Source organism: Spermophilus citellus (assembly GCF_964194105.1).
Source record: "Spermophilus citellus genome assembly, chromosome: 10".
In the NCBI taxonomy this organism is placed as follows: domain Eukaryota; kingdom Metazoa; phylum Chordata; class Mammalia; order Rodentia; family Sciuridae; genus Spermophilus; species Spermophilus citellus.
In genome coordinates this window covers 132,108,140-132,127,980 of record NC_138197.1, presented here as the reverse complement: position 1 = coordinate 132,127,980, position 19,841 = coordinate 132,108,140, and the positions used below count along the sequence as shown (strand labels likewise).

The following is a 19,841-nucleotide window of genomic DNA, read 5'->3' as shown; positions in this document are numbered from 1 at the left end:
GCAGGGGGTGCCAGGGCACGTTGGCATCTCTTGCGGGCCTCCTGCCCTGCGTGGCTCCCCCTCTGCATCTCCTTTGTACCCGTCTGCCCTGAGGAGCCCCAGCTCCATCCTGGGGTGGTGGCCAGTGTGGCACCTTGGACTTCACTGCTCACATCCCCAAGGTGAGGAATCTGCCAGGGGACAAAGGGACGACGGAAGCCAGGCTCCAGCGCGTTGCCAGGTGCCTGTTCTGTCACCGACGCTCCCACACCCGGGAAGGCGGAAGTGAAGGAAGGGAGCCCCGCCCTCCTGGGTGCTGATGGCAGGCCATGCGCAGGGACTGTGGGGAAAGGGAGCCCGGTGACCCATGAGGACACTCTGCGTTGTAAATGTCACAGCCCGTCCCTCCCCCTACTGCACACAGAGCAGTATTCTCAGTTGAGGGCTGGACTTCAGGAATGTAGAGTTGAGTTAAAGAAGCGTAAGAACAAGCAGAGCCCAGGCTGTGAGCTCTCCCACAGTCACCCTCCAGGTCTGGGGACTCAAAAGGAAAGAAGTGGCAGGCTCGGGCGTTGGGTGGGGGAACACGTGGTCCACCTGGCCAGCTGTGGCTAGCGCCTGTCGGACACCGGGCCGTCCACTCAGGTTTCCTGGGATTGCTGTGGTGCCTTGGAGTCTAATAGATGCAGCCTTAGCCATGTCAGAAGCAGAGAGTAAAACATTACAGGTGCTAAGTCGCTTGCTTGCTCTGTAAGGGCCTCATGGAGAAGGGACAGAAGTAATGGGTTCATTGTCTGAGACAGGGGGACGTCCTTTAAAAGAAGAAATCTAAAACATTACTGAGAGGAAACAGAGAAACAGTTGTTAGAATACCACCATTTCTTAAACATGCCTAACGTGGCAACGCCACATCTGAGTTCAGGAATATGGGAAGGCGGACTTTGCCTGATAAAAAGGCCAGGCCAGACCCAGCCACCTCCAGGCTTTTGGTTGACTGGAGTTTCCTCGGCTCTGCACCAGTGCACGGGTATGACTTACCTGTTGCAGCAGGTATTTGGACACATCTCCTCTCTCAGCTGAAGGAAATGTTAGCATATCACAGAGCTGTTGGGACAGATTGTATCTGAGGCACTTCTTCCTCCCCACACAAAAGCCTGTCAATCACACCCAGGATGGTGATTAATAATGTCACAGCTTTTCTCAGTGTGTCTCTGTGCAGCTAAATGAAGAGTAGTGCTTACATTTTGATCTAGAGAATCTCACACCATAAAACAATCAGTTGCCATTGCACACACAAAAAATTATGTTGAAAATAGTTCTATCCTAGGACATATTTTTGGTTGCTCTATTATTAATTTGCTTACTAAAGCCTTCATGAGGAAACCACAGCAAAGATCCTGCTACGGAGTTTGTAGTTATTTCAGACTAAGTTTATCTGCACATGGCAAATTAATAGCACAGACACAGCCTGTGGGATCAATGTCCGAAACAGTGGTGTCAGGGTACAGCCTAGAGCTCCCCCGGCCCTGGCTGGCCCGCACATGTGTCTGAGTGACCCCAGCAAGTGGGCGTCCCAGGAGACTGCTTCTTCCCTGTGAAATTGGGAAGGGGCATTGCAGTACCATTGGGACCTGCGTGAGAATAAAGACAAAGTGAACCCATCGTAGTGCCAGGCGTGGAAGTCATCTGAGGGACTAGGGGGAGTTTGCACTTGGAGGGGGGTGTGAGTCCTCATGGAGGAGAGTGAAATGACAGTGTTCAGCATAAAGTCCCAGAGGGCGTGGTGAGAGGCTGATGCTGACGAGCCCCATGGGCCAGGTGACTGCTGCTCCTCTCCTGCCCAGCCCAGGCCTCCTCCTCCCTGCCACCTCCCACTCAGCACTTACTCAAGCAAAGCCCAGAGGCTGACCCGCCCCTCCAGGCCCACTCTGCCATGTCCAGCTGCAAGTCCTGTCTCTGCGTCCTGGCCATTTCTCTCCATCCCACTGCCCCTGTGACAGCCTAAGCCACTGTCCTCTGGAGGTGCTTTCTCAGTCTCCGCTCACCTGGGTTTCCTGTTCCCTCTCGTGCCCCTTCCATCTGGTTTGCACTCACAGGACGGCTGTCCTCAGGCCCCTCAGTGACCACGCCTATGGCTTTAGCTGCACTTGGAGAAAGCTGCCGGCGAGCCTCCGGCGGGTGGCACCGTGCCTGGGAGAGCTCTCAGACAGAGGACCTTGGACTTCCCAGCACCACTGCATACATTCCTTGGCACTTTGAACATGGAGGTTTGTTTGTTTGCTTGTTTACGCGTGGGACGTGACTCCTGGTCGCGGGCGCCTTCTCTGTCTTGCTCACTGTGTGACTGTTGTACCTTGAACGGCTCCAGCACCTGATACACAGACACTTTTCAGATGAATAGTTTCGTAGACAGTTCCCGTCGCTTGGAACAGGCAGGGACAGCTTGAGGAGAAGCGTGGGTGGGAGCCTACGATTGGGCGTGGGTAGGTTCCCACCAGTGGAACTTCCATGGTGTTTAGGGGAAGAGGTGCGGGGTAGCTCGTAGGGTTACAGTGTGGCACCAGAGAGGCACATGGAGGTGGGCATTGGCGGGGCATGGGCAGGAGATGAGCCCCGCGCCTCTTCTGAGGAGACTTACTGTTTTTCAAGGAAGGTTAGGACAGACCCCATGTGAAAGGCAGTCTGCAGGAGAAGGTGTTTGGAGGCTTCATTCCTCCCGGGGCCTGGGGCAGGGAGGAGGAGGCCTTGAAGGTCTGAGAGACCCCCCGACCTGAGCAAGGAGGTATGTGGGGGTGCCGTGAGTGGCGCAATGAGGCATCGCCTGCTTCAGGCCTCAGGCCACTCCCCTCCTATCCTCATCATCAGCCTGCCTTATTTAGCTGAGCACCACTAGCGTAGGGGACACAGGGCGGCTGATCCCTGTCCTCCAGCAACCTGAGTCAGTGTGCGAGCACAGGCGTGCGCAGTAAGTTACACTGGGTCCACATCTTGCTCATTTATGGCGCATCACCGTGGTCAGCGTGTAGCTCCACACAGGTCGGTTGAGTGATGTGGAGAGTAAATGCAGTGTGCAAGAGGAAGGCAGCGCCCCTGGCCACTGGGCGTGCTGCAGGGGACGGTGGGTCCAGCCTAGCCTAGGGGGAAGGGGGGTCCCTGCAGTTTGCACTTACAGGGCTACTAGGGGCTCATCAAGTACTGGAATTAACAAGTGATCAGAAGGCAGGAAGGCAAGGAAACACAGGGCAGGTGGTTTCCAAGAGGAAAAATGTCACTGTGGGAGAAGGGGACGCAAGGTACTTCTGCCTTGTGTGCCTGAGTGAACTTAGAATCTTCCTCCCCAAACCTGTGCCATATTCTGCCGTCCAGGTCCCAGCTGTTCAGGTCCCCATACTAGAAAGTGGGTCCTAGTGAATGTGGTGCCATGAGGGCTCAGGGGAAGCCATTGTGGAGAGATGGAATGTTCTGGAAGCCTTTCTATAATTTGTTTAGTGCTCATCAGTATCCAGAGGAACTGGCCCTGGAAGAAAGCCTCTTTGGGACAGGCTGGAGGAGGTAGATGACAGGCCCTATCCCTCTCTATTTTTATCGTGATTCTGATCTAGTTCTCGGGTTGGGTGGCCTGTGACCTACTTGGATCCTGGTAAAGTGCCATAGTAACATGTGGCACTCCCACTGGTCCAGTCTTAGAGACTTTCCACTTCCCTGGGGCAGTCCTTTTGGATTTGCTGGCTTTCTCAAAGCAGGACCTTCTCCCATGATGTTCAAACAAAGAGCGGGGTGCCAGGCAGGATGGCAGGCAGGGTGGCAGCCCTTGACCTTCTCGACAAGTGCCTCCTAGTGAGGGGCTCTCCCAGAGTGAGCTGGGTCTGGGTCTCGGGGCTCCAGTACTCCTCACCTGTGCCTGGGCACGGCTGGCCTCCAGGGAGTGTGGGTGGGTGAGGAAGAGAGGGGAGGCAGGAAGGTTTCTCACAGATCTGGCCCCCTTTTTGAGCCCCCTGGTAGTAGGCTGGGGCTGCTTTAGGGCTGTGTCACAAGTTCCATGGCAGCTAGCGTCTCTCACCAGCACTCTTTGAAGCTAGACGTTGCAAGTCAGCATTTTGAAAATGAAAATCCAGTGCAGGGGGAGGTTGTCATGCCTCTGGAGTGGACGACAGCAGGCCTCCCTCGGTCTGCTCCACCATCCCACTATGCCTTTTGGGTCCCTTTAGTTTGTTGTTTCCGGCTCCCTTCTCTCTCCCCATGGAGCTCAGTTGGATGTCTTTTCATGGAAGCTTGTTCAGTTTCTGGTGGAGACAGGGTGTGCATATGTTCAGGAATAAATGCACAGTCCTTGGCCTGCTGGGGAGAGCACCAGAGCAGGGAGGGCGCTCGCAGGAAGCGGAAGCCTTTGTTAAAGGTGAGCAGTGCCCGGCCACCACACTTCCCCCATGTCCCTGAATCGAAAGTCTGTGTTTATGAGGTACTGAATGTGGTCTAATTTTTTCCTATCTGGTTTGGCTCATCTCTACCAGCTGGTAAATAGGAAATGTTCACGGTAGGAAGCCAATACTCTGCAGAGTGTAAACAGATGGAATCGATATAAAGTGACAAGTTAGACTGTGCTATTGAGAATACCGAGCCAACACGAAGAACATAGCAGTCAAGCTACTTATTTCGTTCCAGTTCATTTAGTCCTGAATAGTGCTCCATATCTGCACAGCTGTGTTGTTCTTTTCCCCCTTCTTTCTTCTGGGTTGATAATGACAATTTCAAAGAAAAACTTTAATTAAAGATTTTATACAAAATAGCCAAAAGTAGAATAATAAGGAAAATGAGCATTGATGTGTTTATTGTAAGAGAAATCCTTTTTCATGGTTTCATTTAAGATTTTTACTTCTTAAATTTAAAATGGATTTTGTGGTGGTGACAGAAAGGTGCCAGACCGACAGCAGGGCCTGCCCCACTCCTCTGCGCTCCTCGGGCCCCACGTCGGCTTGAGGCCTTCCCGGGGCACCGTCTGCAGGCCGGTGGGGGGGGGGGCGCTCTGTCAGAAACCAGGCAGGGAGAAGGGGGCCCAGGAGAGGCGGTGGACAGGCAGCGGCTAGGTGGGCGCCAGAGGAGACGACGCGGTGGGAGTGAGTTTGCCGCTTGCGCTGCGGCTTGGAGAAGCCTCCCACCTCAGCTGAGAACTCTTCTGCGCCTCTTCCTTTAAGTCTGGGTGGTCCCATTTCTTTGGGCTCACAGCGTTCCTTCCTGTAGCTCCAAGTGCTATAAAAAGAATTTTAAACAAAGAACCACGGAGTGAGGATAACGCGCACCACGGGCGGTTTATTGAGCCACCGAGCCCAGTGGGGACCCGTGATCTTCCTCCCCATGCCGCTCACCTCACGTGACCTCAGGGAGGGCTCAGGCAGGTCTCAGGCTTCCTGTCACATGCAGGTGGAGGCCAGCCCAGGACAGGCCAGCTTGAAGCCTGGATCCCAGCGAGCTCCACGTCCTAGGCTCTGGAGCCCGCCCGCCGGGGTGTGGCTAGGCCTCCTCTCCTGGTCCTGCCTCCTTCTGCAAGTTCTGGGGCCTGTGGGGGGGGGGGCAGAGAGCGTGCCTCTCCCTCCCTCAGCAGGGGGCAGTAGGTGAAGTCCACTGTCTCCCAGCACACAGGGAGCTTATGGGGACAGTGCCTGTGGCCTCTGAACTCTGGTTTCCTGTCTGGGCCTCCTCACTCCCACACCAGCTGGCCTCCTTCACATCCTTGTGCTGCCAGGTCCTCTCACCTATGAGCAGCCCTTTGGGAACAGGAAAACTCACGTTTTCTACCTCTCTTGGTGTCTTTGCAACGCATGGAAAATTCACGTCTTGTCCTTGCTGGCAGAACTGCTTTAATTGGCCCCATTCGCTCTGCTGTCAGATTCTCGGTTCCTCCACCAGCAAGGCACAGAGCAGATCACTGAGTCCACTGACCTTCCTGCAGGTACCTATCCTGCTATACAAGGGCTTTCCTGGCTTACCTGCACTTCTTCCCTGTGAATGCTGCAGTCACGGCATCCATCATCCATTCGTCCACCCCTGTCCATCTATCTACCCATCCATTCCGTCATCCCTCTGTGTATCCAATCCACCCACCACCCATCTGCCTACCTACATACCCATCCCTCCAATATCCATCAGTCAATTTGTTATGGAAGTGTACTTGATTGGGTCCCCTCCTCATGTCCACGAGTACTTTATTGGGGGACTCTTTGTTCTCTTACTGTCTGGACCTGCCCCTGACTTCCTCCTTTGTCATCTTGCCCAACTGCCTATGCAGTTCTAAGTCTCCCTCAAGTTCACCCCTCTGCCCACCCATCCATCTACACAGCATCATCCATCCGTCATCCACCATCCATCCGTCCTTCCATCCTTCATCCATCTGTCCATCCAGCCACCCACCATCATCCATCCATCCATCCTCTATCAGTCTGTCCTTCCACTCATTGTCCATCTGTCCATCATCCATCACCTGTTCAACCATCCATCAATTATGTATCCATCCGTCCGTGCAACCATCCATCCTTCTACTCAGCAGTTGCTCCTGGATGCAGGCCCTGTTCTTGGCCCTGACTCCTGCCTGATGCAAGACCTTCCTCCCTGTCTGGCCTCTGTTCCCTCAGCTGGGCAGAGGGGCAGTGGGGAGGAGGAGGAGGGGCTGGGTCCAGTGCTGCCGGTTCAGCCAATTACCGTTCTCCGACAGGGTGCGTGGTTGTTTGGAACTGTGCTCAGCTGTTGACCCAGTCAGTGGTCCCCAGGACAGCAGCATTGACCGGACGTGTTCCGTGCTCTTATTCATTCCCACTCCACATGTGAGGAACTGAAGTTTTGAGGAACTGTGTCACTTTCCCAAGATTCCCCTGCATCAGAGGGTGGAGCTGGGCTTCCAGAGCCTCTTTCTGAGCTGCGTGGTCCAGGTCTCTGGGGGAGCGCAAGGAGTGGTTGGCACAGGGGTTGCCTGAGGGAGGCTGCAGCCACGCGTTCTCCTGGGCTTTACCGGGAGGCCAGAGCCTGAGAGGAGGCCTGCACGTCCGTGCCCAGCTGCAGTCTTCGAGGACAGGTGGTCAGTGCTTCCTGTGGTGGCATTTATGATTCTGCCTCCGTCTCAATCAATCTTGGGGATATTTTAGATTTTGCTCCTGTTGGGTTTTAAAAAGTGACCATCTGTATTTGAGAAGTCACTTGTTTCACTTCTCGCCCGTGTGAAACTGGCCTTTGCTTGCTTTAAGAGTCAGCTGACGGGGCTTCGGTTCACGAAGTACATTCAGAACTTGAAACCCCTCTCCGCTGTGCCAGGCCTGGGTCTCTTGACCGAAGAACCTGGTGTTAGGTCTGTCCCTGCTCTGGTCCCTTCTCCAGGTGGCTGGCCTCATCCCTCATTCCCCAGCTGGAGCATCTTCCCAGATCATGGTTCCAAGGGTTGGAGAGGGTCAGATCCTGCAGGGCTTCCAGGGGCTGCGGTGAGGGCTCGGTGGGGAGGGTGGGGTCAGGTTATAGGGAGGATCAGGTGTGGCACAGCGGGGGAAGGGGGACAAGATCGAGTGCAGTGGGAGACAGGCCAGGGAGCGCCCACTCCAGCCCAGCACTGGCAGGGTCCAGAGAGGGGATTGCGGGGCGGGGCCAGGAGGGAAAGGCAGGCAGTAGGGAAACACTGCGGCAGCTTCTTTAGGAAGCTGGCTGATTTCCTGGCTCTGCACATTTAATTCAATGTCACAACTGGTTATCATTGAGGGTTCTCTTTAGATCCTCAGTGCTCTTCCTTGTGTTTGTGCACAGAATCTCCCCGGAAATGTCCCCACCCACTCAGACACCTGTGGGAGGGGGGACGACATGGGCCAGCGAACCTGCTCTAAAGGGCCAGGAGCCAACTGCCTGGTCTCTGCTGCGAGGGTCTGTTCAGCCCCCCACTCTGCCCTGGAAGGGGAAAGCGCCCAGGCAATATGTAAATGAGGGGTGTGGCTGCATGCCAATAAAATCTATTTACAGATACTGAAATCTGAAACTCCCATAACTTTCACATGTCATGAAGTGCTATTCTTTTGTTTTCTTCCAGCCAGTTAAAAATGTCAGACCCATTCTTAGCTGGCAGGTGTACAAAATCAGGTGTGGGCAGTGGTCTGTCGCACCTGGATAGGATGGCCAGGTCACCACAGGTGCTGATGCCAGGTGACGGCGTCAGCTCTCTCAGGCTGCCCTCTGGGCAGTCACAGAGTGAGACCCGTTTTCTTCTCTGAGACACACATTGGACTTGGAAGAAACAAGAAACAGTGGCCCTCTGTCAACTGTGCACCAGCCCCTGTGCTGGTTTGGATGTGAGGTGTCCTGAGAGCCCTGTTAATGCAGGAGTGTTCAGAGGCGAAGTGATGGGGTTGTGAGAGCTGCAGCCCAATCATCATCCCTCCTAGTTGGAATGGGCTGACTGGGTGGTCGCTGTGGGCAGGTGGATGTGACTGAAGAAGGGGGGCAGGTGGTGTATATATCAAAAGCATCTTACATATACCCAAGATACAGCAGCTCGAAGTAAACACTCCATCCCCAAAGGGAGGAATGGGGCATAGGAAGAAGGGAGGGCCAAAACGAGACTGAGACCCAGCAGGCACACAGGTCCCATAGTCTCTGTGCAGCTTCTAGGACACAGGGCTGCCTGCAAGAGCTCTCCACAGGGCTGGGGAGGCCTGCCCCTTGGGCCTTGCTGCTGCTGCTGCGCACAATCCCGTGGCCTCTGTCTTGGGCTGGCTGTCTCCACGGCCAGCAGCTTGCCTGGGTAGACCCTCCATGTTACTGGCATCTTTTGATTTCCGGGTCTCACAGTTTGATGCATCACCATCTCGGGATTTCCGAGAGGGGTCATGGTCCCTGCAGCCCCTTCCTCCCTTTATCTCTCTGCTTCGGGCGCCCATGAGCTGAGCGGTGCTCTTGCCACACCCTTCCCCATGATGTTCTGCCTCACCTTGGACCCAGAGGGGGATGAGCCTCTGAAATTATGAACCCCAAATGAACTTTTCCTCGCTAAAATTTCTGGTCAGGCGTTTGGGTCACAGCAATGAAAAACTAACACGGGCCTCTCTGCCGGTGGATTTGGCCTGTGAACACTCTTCCCCAAAGGTGGCAGACTGAAGGTGCAGACAGGGAAGACAGGAGGGGCAGAGACAGGCAGGGAGGGTGCTGGTCACCAAGGTCAGGACCCAATAAACCAAGATGTCAAGGTCAAGCAGGGAAGGTAATTAGGGAAGCCAGGAGAGAAGATACCAAGTCCTGCCCCAGGGTGGCCAGTGGCAGCACCAGGGAAGGGCGGTCCAGGCAGCAGGTAGAGGATGTCCAGCCCCCAGAAGTCCCTCTCTCTAGGCAGCTCTAGGCCTGAGGGAGAGCAGCGGACAGGCCCAAGGTCCTGTCTCAATAGCTGAGAAACGTGTGAAAGGTCCAGGTGCGGGTTAGTGCAGGAAGAAAAATGCAGCACCTGGCCCCAAAGGGGTGAAGGAGTGCTTGGCCCCTGTGAGCAGGTGGCCTGTGACGGAGACCTGGTGTGGCAGTAGGACGCTGTGCAGGGAGAAGATCAGAAGTGCCGGTGGGGTGGAGCGGGCCTGGAGCCGGAGGGAGAGTCGGAGCAGAGTGAGGAGGCAGGAGGGAGGCCAGGTGGGGAGAGCCCCGAGCCTGTGAGTTCCCAGGAGTTGAGCGTGGCTGTGGCTGGAGCCCAGGGATGGGCGGGGCAGGGTCACCCTTCCTGGCCGCCCCGGCATGGACCTGTCCTACACTCCACGGCCCTCACTCTCTTGCCTGGGGTGAGCCTCGCCATCTGCAGCCCCTTTCTTCCCGTCGTGCCAAACTGCAGTCTGACAAATGATAAGGCACTTGGAGACGGACCTCTGGTGGGCATGGGCGCCGCGCCAGGTCTGCCGCTGTTCGGCTCTCGGCGCTGGAGATCCATACGGGCTGCTTTGGGGTTTTAAATAAGTATCCGTCTCCTGTCCTCCTCCGTCTCCCACAAGACGCAGAGCGGATTTGGCAGTGGACAGGGTGCTGAGATTTTTCTTTGGTGGTGGGAGCAAGTGCTCCCTGTGGCTGAAGCCGCCTGTTAGTCCAAGCAGCTGGGTGGAGGGGAACAAGCAGGGGTGGGCCCTGTCCAGCTGGGGCCTTTCCCCTGTCTGCCTTTGGCAGGGCCAGGTTGATATCCAGGCTGGGCCAGCCGAGGTGCTCGGGTTGTGGGAAGGACAGAGAGGTGTGTGGGGAATTCAGATGGGCTTTGTGTATGATGGACAGTCACTCAGTGATGGCAGTATTGTCATTATCACACTGATGGTCATCATGATTTCATGCAGGGGGCAGTCGTGGTGGGCAGACCCTGGTCTGGGCGCTTCCTCAGCCTGCAGCTTTTCCTGCAGCAGGTGGGAAGAGGGCGTTCACCCACTCATTGCAGCAATCATTTCCTGAGTGCCACAGTGTCGACTCTACTCGGGCACCAACCAGGGAGCAAACTCTGCTCTTCTGGAGCCAACGTTGGAAGGGTTAGACGGACAATGCAGACAGACGAGTGTCCTGCCCACTGTTTTCTCCATAAAGCAAGAAACAGGCCAGTCAGTGAAGAGGAAGAGGCAGGATGAGAAAGTGGGGGGTTAAGGCCACAGTGAGGAAGGTGTGGGGTGGCTCAGGGGTGGGCCTGCCCAGGAACAGCTGTGTAGCTGGTGTGTGGACTGTGGTGTTGTGGGGCAGGCGCTCAGAAAACACACTGAGTCCCAGTTTTGTGCAAATTGAAGAGTCTTTATTTAGCCAGCCAGCCAGCGACTGCTCCCCACAGGATCCATAACTGTTTCTGCAAGGAACAGCCCTGAGCTTGAGCATTTTAGGATATTTAAACGCATAACCTACATCGGGGTTACATAGCTGTAAGCAAGCAGGTATGGAAGCTGGGTTGGGCAGTTAGTGAGACAATGCCATGGGTACATTGGTATTTCCCACAGGACTCTCCAGGTTGGCACAGCAGCAAGCAAGCAGAAGGGAAGGGGGTCAAAATGACCCTAGTTCAGTACACGTTAGAGAATGAGAATGGTTACTAACGTCTAGACAATCAGTCTCTGCAAGGTACATTGTCCCAGAAAAATAGAAACCAAAGAGAACAATTTTCCATGGAATAGGAATTGCTGTTTGTGTTGCCAAGTGAGCTCTGCTAGGTGACTATTAATGGGCACAGAGGTGGGCTTTCCCACGGGAGAAGCATTTCTAACATGATATGGAGTCTCAGGTAAAATGGAGTCTATTTGCTCATTGCCCATATAGCCTGGCCCATAACAGTGGTGGTGGAGGATGGTCACCCAGCACTCTGTCCAGGCAGGGCCAGTGGTCTGCATCTAGGGTCAGGGAAGTGCTTGGTGACGTGTTTTCCCTCCAGCCACATCAGCCATCTGGATGGGGCTTGGAAAGCTGGGGAACTGTGTTTACTCAGGGTTGGGGTCTGAGAGTGGGAGGGTGGGGGAGGGGCAAGCATGCCGGGACAGTGCTAATACAGGTTCTGGGGGAAGTGAGGCTGGGGGTGGGGTGGGGGGAGGCAGAGTAGCAGGGGCAGGGCCTGGTGGGGCCCCGTTGGTGGGCTTTGGGTACTTGAAGCAAGCTGGAGAGGAGAGGGTGGTAGCCAAGCCCAGGAGCCATCTTGCAGAATGAAGGTGCCAGGCGGGGAGCTGAGGGGCTGAGAGGCGGCTGTCGGGGTTCACCCTTGTGAATGCCTAGAGTGTATGGGGGGACAGAGTGACGGTGCAGCGCTAACACTACCTAGGCACAAGGGGACCCGAGGTCTCCAGGACTGGAGCAAGGAGAGGCGCGGTCAGGGTGCAGGTACAGGCTTCCAGGAGGAGGCCACTGTCCCCACCAGCTCATGGTCCCTCGTGCTTGAGGTGGGGCTTTCCCAAGGGAGGAGCGGCAGGGGCTTTCTTGCTGGCAGGTGGTGAGAGAGGCAGCAAGGGAACATTCAGAGGAGGTCTGGGGAGGAAGCGGGGTGTGGGTGAGAAGGGAGCAAAGCTGTCACCCTGAAGCCACTCCCCGCACTCCTCCCTGAGGGCCAGGTGGGATCCAGCAAGGGGAGGTGGAATCCGGGATCGGCCTTACCCCTCGCTCCTCACTGTGCCCCGGCCCTAAGAGCACCCCACATCCACCCCCGCCCCGCCTGCAGGTCCGCAGGTGCAGGTGTGGACTGCCCCTGGCCCCCCTACAGGAGGGCTCCCGGCCGGCTGGAAGCTCTCTCCTCTGAAGGCCAGCAGCCCTTGCTGGCTTTTGCTGTTGGCTCTCCTTCCCACTGCCCCCTAAAGTGTGTGGAGGGTACAAAGCGACCGTTCACGGTTAACACTGCCTAGGCACAAGGGGACCGAGGTCTCTAGGGACTAGAACAAGGGCGTGGTCAGGTGTGCAGGCTCTCCCTCTGGAGGTCATGGCAGGAACGGCATCGTCCTTCCAGGATGGTGGCTGGGGTGGGTTGTGGCAGGCAGTGGCATAACACTGTGTTTCCATGTCTCCTCTCCCTGGCAGCATAGTGGGGTAAAAGGGAAACTTGAGTTTGCAGCAGCGTCATGCTGCCCAGCCACGGGGTTGGCTCTTCGTGGAGCCTCCCTGAACCTCAGTTTCCCTCTTTACAAATGGGCAGGAAAGCAGGGGGTGTGGCTCAGTGGAAGAGCGCTACCTAGCATGAGCAAGGCCCTGGTTTGGACCCCAGCACTGCCAAAAATGAATAAGCAAACAGGTAAAGTGTGAAAAACAGGAAGTGGTGCCTGCCTCACGTGGGCTGGCAGGGTGGCCCGAGAGCTGGAGTTGGCTCTGGTGTATCCGGGTGGAGGCTGCCCTCTGAATAGAGGCCGCTCCTTTCTGCAGCCCCTTAGGCCAGATGCACGGTCACGTGCCCAGTGCATATCATTTGCCAGATTTGGGGAAGGGCTCCATAAAACTTTTCTGTAATATCTTTAAAAATTTCAGAGGGGTTGAACTATACAGTTATATTTTCTAGGTCCTAGTAAAAATAGTTTGCATATGGCTGTGAAAAATTAAAAATCCTACAAGTCCATCTATGCCAGAACATAGTTTAGAAGAATCAATTAACAAAAAAGATTTTTCCTACTGCCTTAAAAGAGACTGAATTGTGTATGAGACTTACTGCTTTACATCAGAAAAAATTTTTTTAACTAAGACCATTTACTGAGAAAATTGCCTTGAAAACATTCAATAAATGCAAAATGTCTTTTTTCCATAGACATGTCATTTTCCAATGCCTACCACTGTGAATCTTTGAAAGCATTTTATTTTACAAGAAGTATTAAAAAACGTTCACTTTTTTATTACCATTTTGTTTTTTTTTTTTAAAGAGAGGAGGGAGAGAGAGAGAATTTTTAATATTTATTTTTTAGTTCTCGGCGGACACAACATCTTTGTTGGTATGTGGTGCTGAGGATCGAACCCAGGTCGCACGCATACCAGGCGAGCGCGCTACCGCTTGAGCCACATCCCCAGCCCCACCATTTTGGTTTTTAACACTGGCTCTTTTGACTTTTCTCCAATCACTTTTCCTATATAGGTTTTTTGGAATATGAAAACCATTACCAAAGCCTTTAAGCTCATTGATGTTAACAAGACAGGGCTGGTTCAGCCACAGGAGCTGAAGCGGCTTCTGGAGACCTTCTGCTTGAAGATGACGGATGAGGAATACAAAAGGTGAGGCTGCCGGGCAGGTGGAGGTGCTGGGAACTGCGGCAGCCGCACAGCTGACTGTGGCTGGGCCCCGCCCACCTCCTCTCTGGGTGTTTCTACTGGGTCCTGAAGCTCCCTGCAAATTTCCCAGATCAACACCTGCTGGTTCTCCGTCCTGAGCACCCTGGGGCAGGGCCTGCAGGTTGGAACAGGGGGACAGGCCGCTCCTTCCCCAGCCGCCTCCCTGCCCTCTGGGGCGCCATGCCCTCCGTCCTCACTCTGCTCTGAACAGTTAGGTTTCACTCCAAGCCCCAAGTCAGGAGGAGAAGCAGCAGCTGCTCCTGATGGCTTTCCCTCTGGATGTCATGGCAGAAACGTCATCGTCCTTGCAGGACGGTGGCTGGGGTGGGTCGTGGCAGGGAGTGGGCATAGCACCGTGTCAAAGCCACACCACCTGCTCCGGACTTGTGCAGCGCCCGTGGGAGTGCGTTTGGACCTCCGGTAGACTCCAGGTCCTTTAGAGGAAGCCAAAGGGCTTCTGTGCTGGTGGAGGGCGGCCTGGCCTGGCTTATCTGTGAGAGCCACGCTGGGAAGGCACCCTCCTCCTGCCTTTCCTGGGTGCTGCCCTTCCGGTGGTTTTAGCTACCACAGTCCAAAAATGTTGAATGGAAAATTCCAGAAATAATTCCTACATTTGAAATAACTTCCATCACAGTGTGCCATTTTGTCCGTCCTATTTTATCACCAGTTGCTGTTGGAGACCTCACAGTGCCCGCTTTACCATCAGTGTATTCCTAGAGGAGTGAAGCCTAGGTGTGTGGGCTCCCTGCTACCCAGGCCCAGGCGACCGGCCCTCCAGGCAGTTTGCAACAGGAGGGAGCATATTATTTCAGTGGGGACTGTGACACAAGCTGTCATTAAAGCTGGCTGCTGTCACTCCAGAGCAGCCTCAGGAAGTCTCACAAAGACAGGGTCCAAGCTGGAAGTGGAGCAATCCGCCCCCAGGGCAAGGCAGCGGAAGGGGCATTGCCCTGGGCACAGACACTGCAGGGCGAACAGCGAGGAGGCTTTAGAAAAACGGGTCTTTCCCACTCCTGTGAAGGCTTTTTCTTCTTTTTTCCTCTTTATAACCCACCTCATATTATAAAAGACATAATAGATGTTTTAATTTTTACATCCTTTCCGGCTGGGAAAGTGCCCAGAATAAGATCCAAACAAAACAAATTAAATAATTTTGTGCATGCAATTATAGAACAGAACAGCACTCTTCTAAAACAGGCAATCAAAAAACAAAGCAGTGTTTTATTTGACAATAAACCTTGTGTTTGGCACCGCAGTCTCCAACCTAGTAAATCTATAAAAAATGTTACTGTCTGTTTCCCCATCTCTTAAGTATTGAATAATAAAGAACTCTACAAATTTTTATTTGAGATTTTTTTAAGCCTCAAAAACAATGCTGTTTTCATGATAAGGCTTGAGAAACTTCACACAATAGACCAAGAGCTCGGAGACTAAAAGGAGCCGTTCTTCAATTGCTTTAATGCTCGCCTTATTGAAGCTCGACAATGCACTTCTTCCTCAAGACGCTGCTTCCGTATTAACTTTGTCTTTTTAATTTTGGAGCAAGAAACAAGGCATTCTTGAATCCTTTTATCTAGCTGCTTCCTTTTGAAGATGCAGGTTGGGTGCTCGCGTGCTGGGGATGGCCAGGCTTTGACGTCTGACCCACATGGGGTCAGCCTGTGCTTTCTGTTCCCTAGTTCAAGGACCCCAGGACACTCCTGGGCCCCTGGAACTCAATTTTCTTTTACGATTGGGTGCCAAGAAGCTCGTCTGCCAGGGTGGGGACCAAGGGGGCTTTGCAGGGTGCATGGAGTGCTGGGATCTGCCTGCTCACAGGGGGTGCTTCCTTCGTGGGGACCATGTCATGATTGTAAACATCCAATGCCCCTAATGGATGGCTCCTTTTAGCTGCAGAATACTGTCCAGCTCGTGTAAAACAAGAGGCCAGAGATGGACCAACCACCCAGCTTTACACCTACCCAGGACTATCTCAAAACCCATCAGACTTGGGTTTCCTTCCCCACCCTACCCCATCCTGCCCTTCACTGCCCTCCAGGCCAGAGTATTTGAATCTCCGCAAAGAGGTTTGTGAGCAGAGAGGAGCAATCCTAAAGGTCAGCTGCTCTGGAGACCTTGTGCTAAGCCTAAGGCTCTGCACCCAGGGGCCCATGCTGGAGAGGCTGTGGCTCACCGGGGCCTTCCTCCTCCTCCATCTGGCCACTCCACGAGGCGGCTTGCCTGCTGAGCCCAGAGCTCAGGTCCTGGCCAGTGGCCCCCGTGCATGCGTCTCAGGAGTGGTTCCATCTTCCGTGCTTTCTTGTGAAAAGCTGTGCGGATGCCGCTTCTTGAGCAGGGCTGAGGCTTCCATGGCCAGGGCTGGCCTGCAGGACACGTTCCCACGGGGTTCTGTGTCCTGTGACTGAGCAGATGCGCGGATGCCCAGGTCAGGTTGCTCCTGGAGCAAAGGCTGTTCCAGCAGCGCTGCGCTTCCACAGCCTGGCGGGCTGGCGGGAGCTCCTCACCCAGGGCAGGACTCAGAGGGGGCCACGGACCCTCCTTCCGGTGCTCCAGCTCACAGCCTGTGTTTGCAAGATGGAGGCTGAGGAGGAAAGGGGCTGTTGAGGGGGTTTCTGTGGTGACACCTGGCAGTCGCCATCTCTCGAGATAGGTGTCTGATTAGCACAAGAGGCAGGCTCAGCAAGGTGGCGAGCAGGCACGGAAGGGAACACCGCGCTCTATTCAATCTGGAAAACAGAAAAATAACACATATTTTAAGTAATGATTACTAAATTTTTAGAAAGCAGCATGAAATTAGATAATTATGGAAACTAACACATGGAGATAATATAATCAAACATTTTAAAACTGTCAATTTTTTAGAAATGTAATAACCCAGAAATTATTTAGAAAAACATTCATCAGATTTGAATAATAGAAAATCCATTTTGAAAAATCCACACATCCCATTTCTCTCTGCATTTCAGGGGTGGACCGTGGTTTACGTGTTTTAAAATTCTCTTGCCACGTGGAAACACTGCAGAAATTTCAAAAAAAGCTTGCCCCCCTGCCCCAGCACTGCTCCCTGTTTTGAGACCACGTGCCACCTTGGCCCTCGGTTTCTCTCTGTTGAAGTGATCCGCTCCTTGGCACCCCTTCCTGCTCTGGGTTCCCTGGTCATGGAAATGTCGTGCCAGCGGCTCACTGCCCAGGTCCCTGGGCCTGCAGTCCAGGGGTGGGGCAAGGCCCCACACCCTCCTGCCAGTCCTAGATGCTGTCCCACAGGAAACTGTGTGTCCAGGCCCAGGCTGCGAGTGTGGTCTTCAGAGGAGCTGCATGTTTGGAATCTGACAGTAACGCTTCCAGGGTTGACTTCTAAATTCTGGCTGTAGCGAGAAACAGACATTAAAATTACTGCCCACCCCTGTAGAGGAACCCTTAGGAACCACTTTCTTCATTTCAGATGTGTTGTATCAGAATGTCTGATTTCTAAAGAACATTTGTATTTCAGGTTTTCAAAACACTACGACATTGACAAAGATACTGCAGTGGATTACAATGTTTTTTTGAAGAACCTTGGCATAAATAATGACCTGAACCTTAGATATTTTATGGGAAATCAAGGTAAGGATTTTTTCAGTACATAGCAAGAGGTTTCAGTGTGCTTAAGCATGATAGTTATAACTAAATACTTTCTGGTGATCTCTTCTGAGGAAATATTTTCAAATATGGAAAATGCATAATCTATAAAGATAGCCGCGGAGCTGTGTTTATGGGAATTAGCTGAGTGCCTCACTATAGAGGAAGGTGCAGCTAGGAGTTGGGATGACGTGGGCTTGTGCGTGCATCCGCACAGGGTTGGGAACATCTCCAGCTCACAGATGGTCTTTAAGTGGTTTGCCTCTGAGCGGTATTAGCTCTTCTTTCTGCGGCTTTTGTGTTTTCAAGTTTTTTTTTCTATTATGAACACATATTCCTTTAATTTGAAAAATCTCAATACAAAAGGGCAGAGTAATTTACAGTGAAGCCAGGTAAATGTGTGACCTCGTCTGCCCTCTGAGAGCCTGCATCCCAGCCCACTTGCTGAAGTGCCCTAACCGTCAGGTGGCTCTGTGAGGATATGAATCAGATATTGTCCCTTCCTGGCCGCTGGTCATTTTCCTGGACTTAATCTGGTTTCTTTTCACTGATTTCTTGCCTCAGGGGCTTATCACCTGTGACAGGCTTATTGGTCACTCTGTCTGGCTTCAACTGAATTCTTTTCAGCAGATATTCCCTGAGCGCCTCCTGCGACCCTAAGATCTGTCTCACCGGTGGGTCGTGTCAGCCTGGTGTGCTAACCCAGCTCACCAGGCATGCTGACCACAGGCCTCCAGGGCTCGACCGTGTGCAGCCACATGCCAGGCATTCACCAAGCATGGTCTCTTCATAGCCCCATGGCCCTGTGAGGCCGGAACTAATGCAGATTAGTGAAAGATTGAAATTAGCCACCAAACCCATCTGCTGCCCAGAATGCCCTCCCAAGAGTGCAGTAGATAGGAGACAGGAAAAAGTGCTCCATTTGTGAAAACGGGGTCAGGTAGATGCTATTTTATATAAGAATTTATCTCTCACCTTAGTGGATCAGGAGAGTTAGAAATCGCAACAAAACACAAGGAAATGACAAACACAGTATTCACATGTGGCACGTGCTGAAATCCCAGCTCCTTGGGAGGCTGAGGCAGGAGGATCCCAATCCAAGGCTAGCCTCTTAGTCTCACTTAGTGAGACCCTGCGTCAAGTTAAAATAGAAAGGGCTGGGGTGTGGCTCAGGGGTTGAGCACTTGCCTAACACCTGTGAGGCCTGATTCCACCCCAGTGCCTCAGCATGCGTGTGTGTGTGTGGGTGTGAGCGCACACCCACACACACACACATGCACACCCAATACCCCCAGGTTACACTTTTCCCTTTCAGAATGTCAGGGACTTTGGTCTGTGGCCTGCTGGGGCTGAGTGGCTGAAGAGAGGCCTGTGTGTCCCCTGGCTGGTGATGGGCTTTCTCTGCCAGCTGCCCAAACAGCTTTCAACCCTGAACCTCAGCAGTATGGCCAGGGAGGTCTCAGCGCCTGCCCTTGGTGTGGCCTTCTAGAACACAGGGCGCTTTTAGTTTGTAAAGTTGATTCTCTCTTCATTTTGATTTTTCAAGCAATATGTCTTTGGATGAGTCTTTCCTTCATTTTGAGTTTTTTTTTTTTTAAAGCAATATGTCTTTGGATGAGTCTTTATTTTTTGGACTGTGACCTTCTGGGCACAGGCTGTCCTGCTGCCCACATCTCTCCACTCCTCCTCCTCGGTAGCCACTGGATCACTTCAGTCTTCATCTCTACTGTGGCTCCGCCCGTGTCTGTTCTGTTCCTGTTGTTCCTGGTGCACTGGCGGCTCTGGGTCTTCCTCAGGCCCGCTGCCGGGCCCCTCTCCTCATGTTGTGTTTCTGTCTCGCCATTGAACTCTATCTCACCAAATTCGGATCTCAGTAAGAAGTTCTGTATCTTTCTTTTTTGGGGTGTGGGGTGGGGGGGATACTAGAGATTTAACCCAAGGGTGCTCTACCACTGAGCCACATCCCTGGCCCTTGTATTTTTTTTTATTTTGAGTAGCGCCTCGCTGAGTTGCTGAGGCTGGCTTTGAACTCAGGATCCTCCTGCCTCAGCCTCCTGAGCCGCTGGGATGACAGTCGTGCGCCACCGTGCCTGGCTTGTATTTTTATCTTTACTTACATTTCTTCCAAGGTGGGCTCTCTCCTTCTCTGTGTTATGCCACTTCTCTCTCTAATCCAGCCCCTGCCTTTTTTCCTAAAGAGTTTGGGTTAATTTCAAAAAGTTTGGGTGAACCGAGCATTTCCTATTCTGCATTACTTCTTCTATTGACGCCTTTCCTTCATCATCAAGCATCCTTTAGGGTTCACGATATGCACCTTCTGTCAACCCGCGTCCGCCCTCAGATAATGGAGGCTTCTGTGAGGCGCAGGACTTTCCCAGCACCTCCCAGTGCGGCCCTCCTGCCCCTGGCTGTGCTGCTGTGCTGTGCTGTGTCCTACGCAGCCACTCGCAGTGTGCGGCTGTGGCACCCTGGCTCCCCGAGGTCTTCCTCTGCGTTCATCA

General features: G+C 53.4%; 1 protein-coding gene across 1 annotated transcript in view; it reads left to right on the top strand.

The window, feature by feature from the left end:
* The window catches only part of EFCAB6 (EF-hand calcium binding domain 6), a gene marked incomplete at its 3' end in the record, with an annotated part of 193,435 nt that overhangs the window by 22,548 nt on the left and 151,046 nt on the right, over window positions 1-19,841 (top strand). The window contains exons 5-6 of the mRNA XM_081310868.1: window positions 13,529-13,665; window positions 17,213-17,325. Coding sequence (XP_081166994.1) covers window positions 13,529-13,665; window positions 17,213-17,325 — 250 coding nt within the window. The remainder of the gene's footprint in view (window positions 1-13,528; window positions 13,666-17,212; window positions 17,326-19,841) is intronic.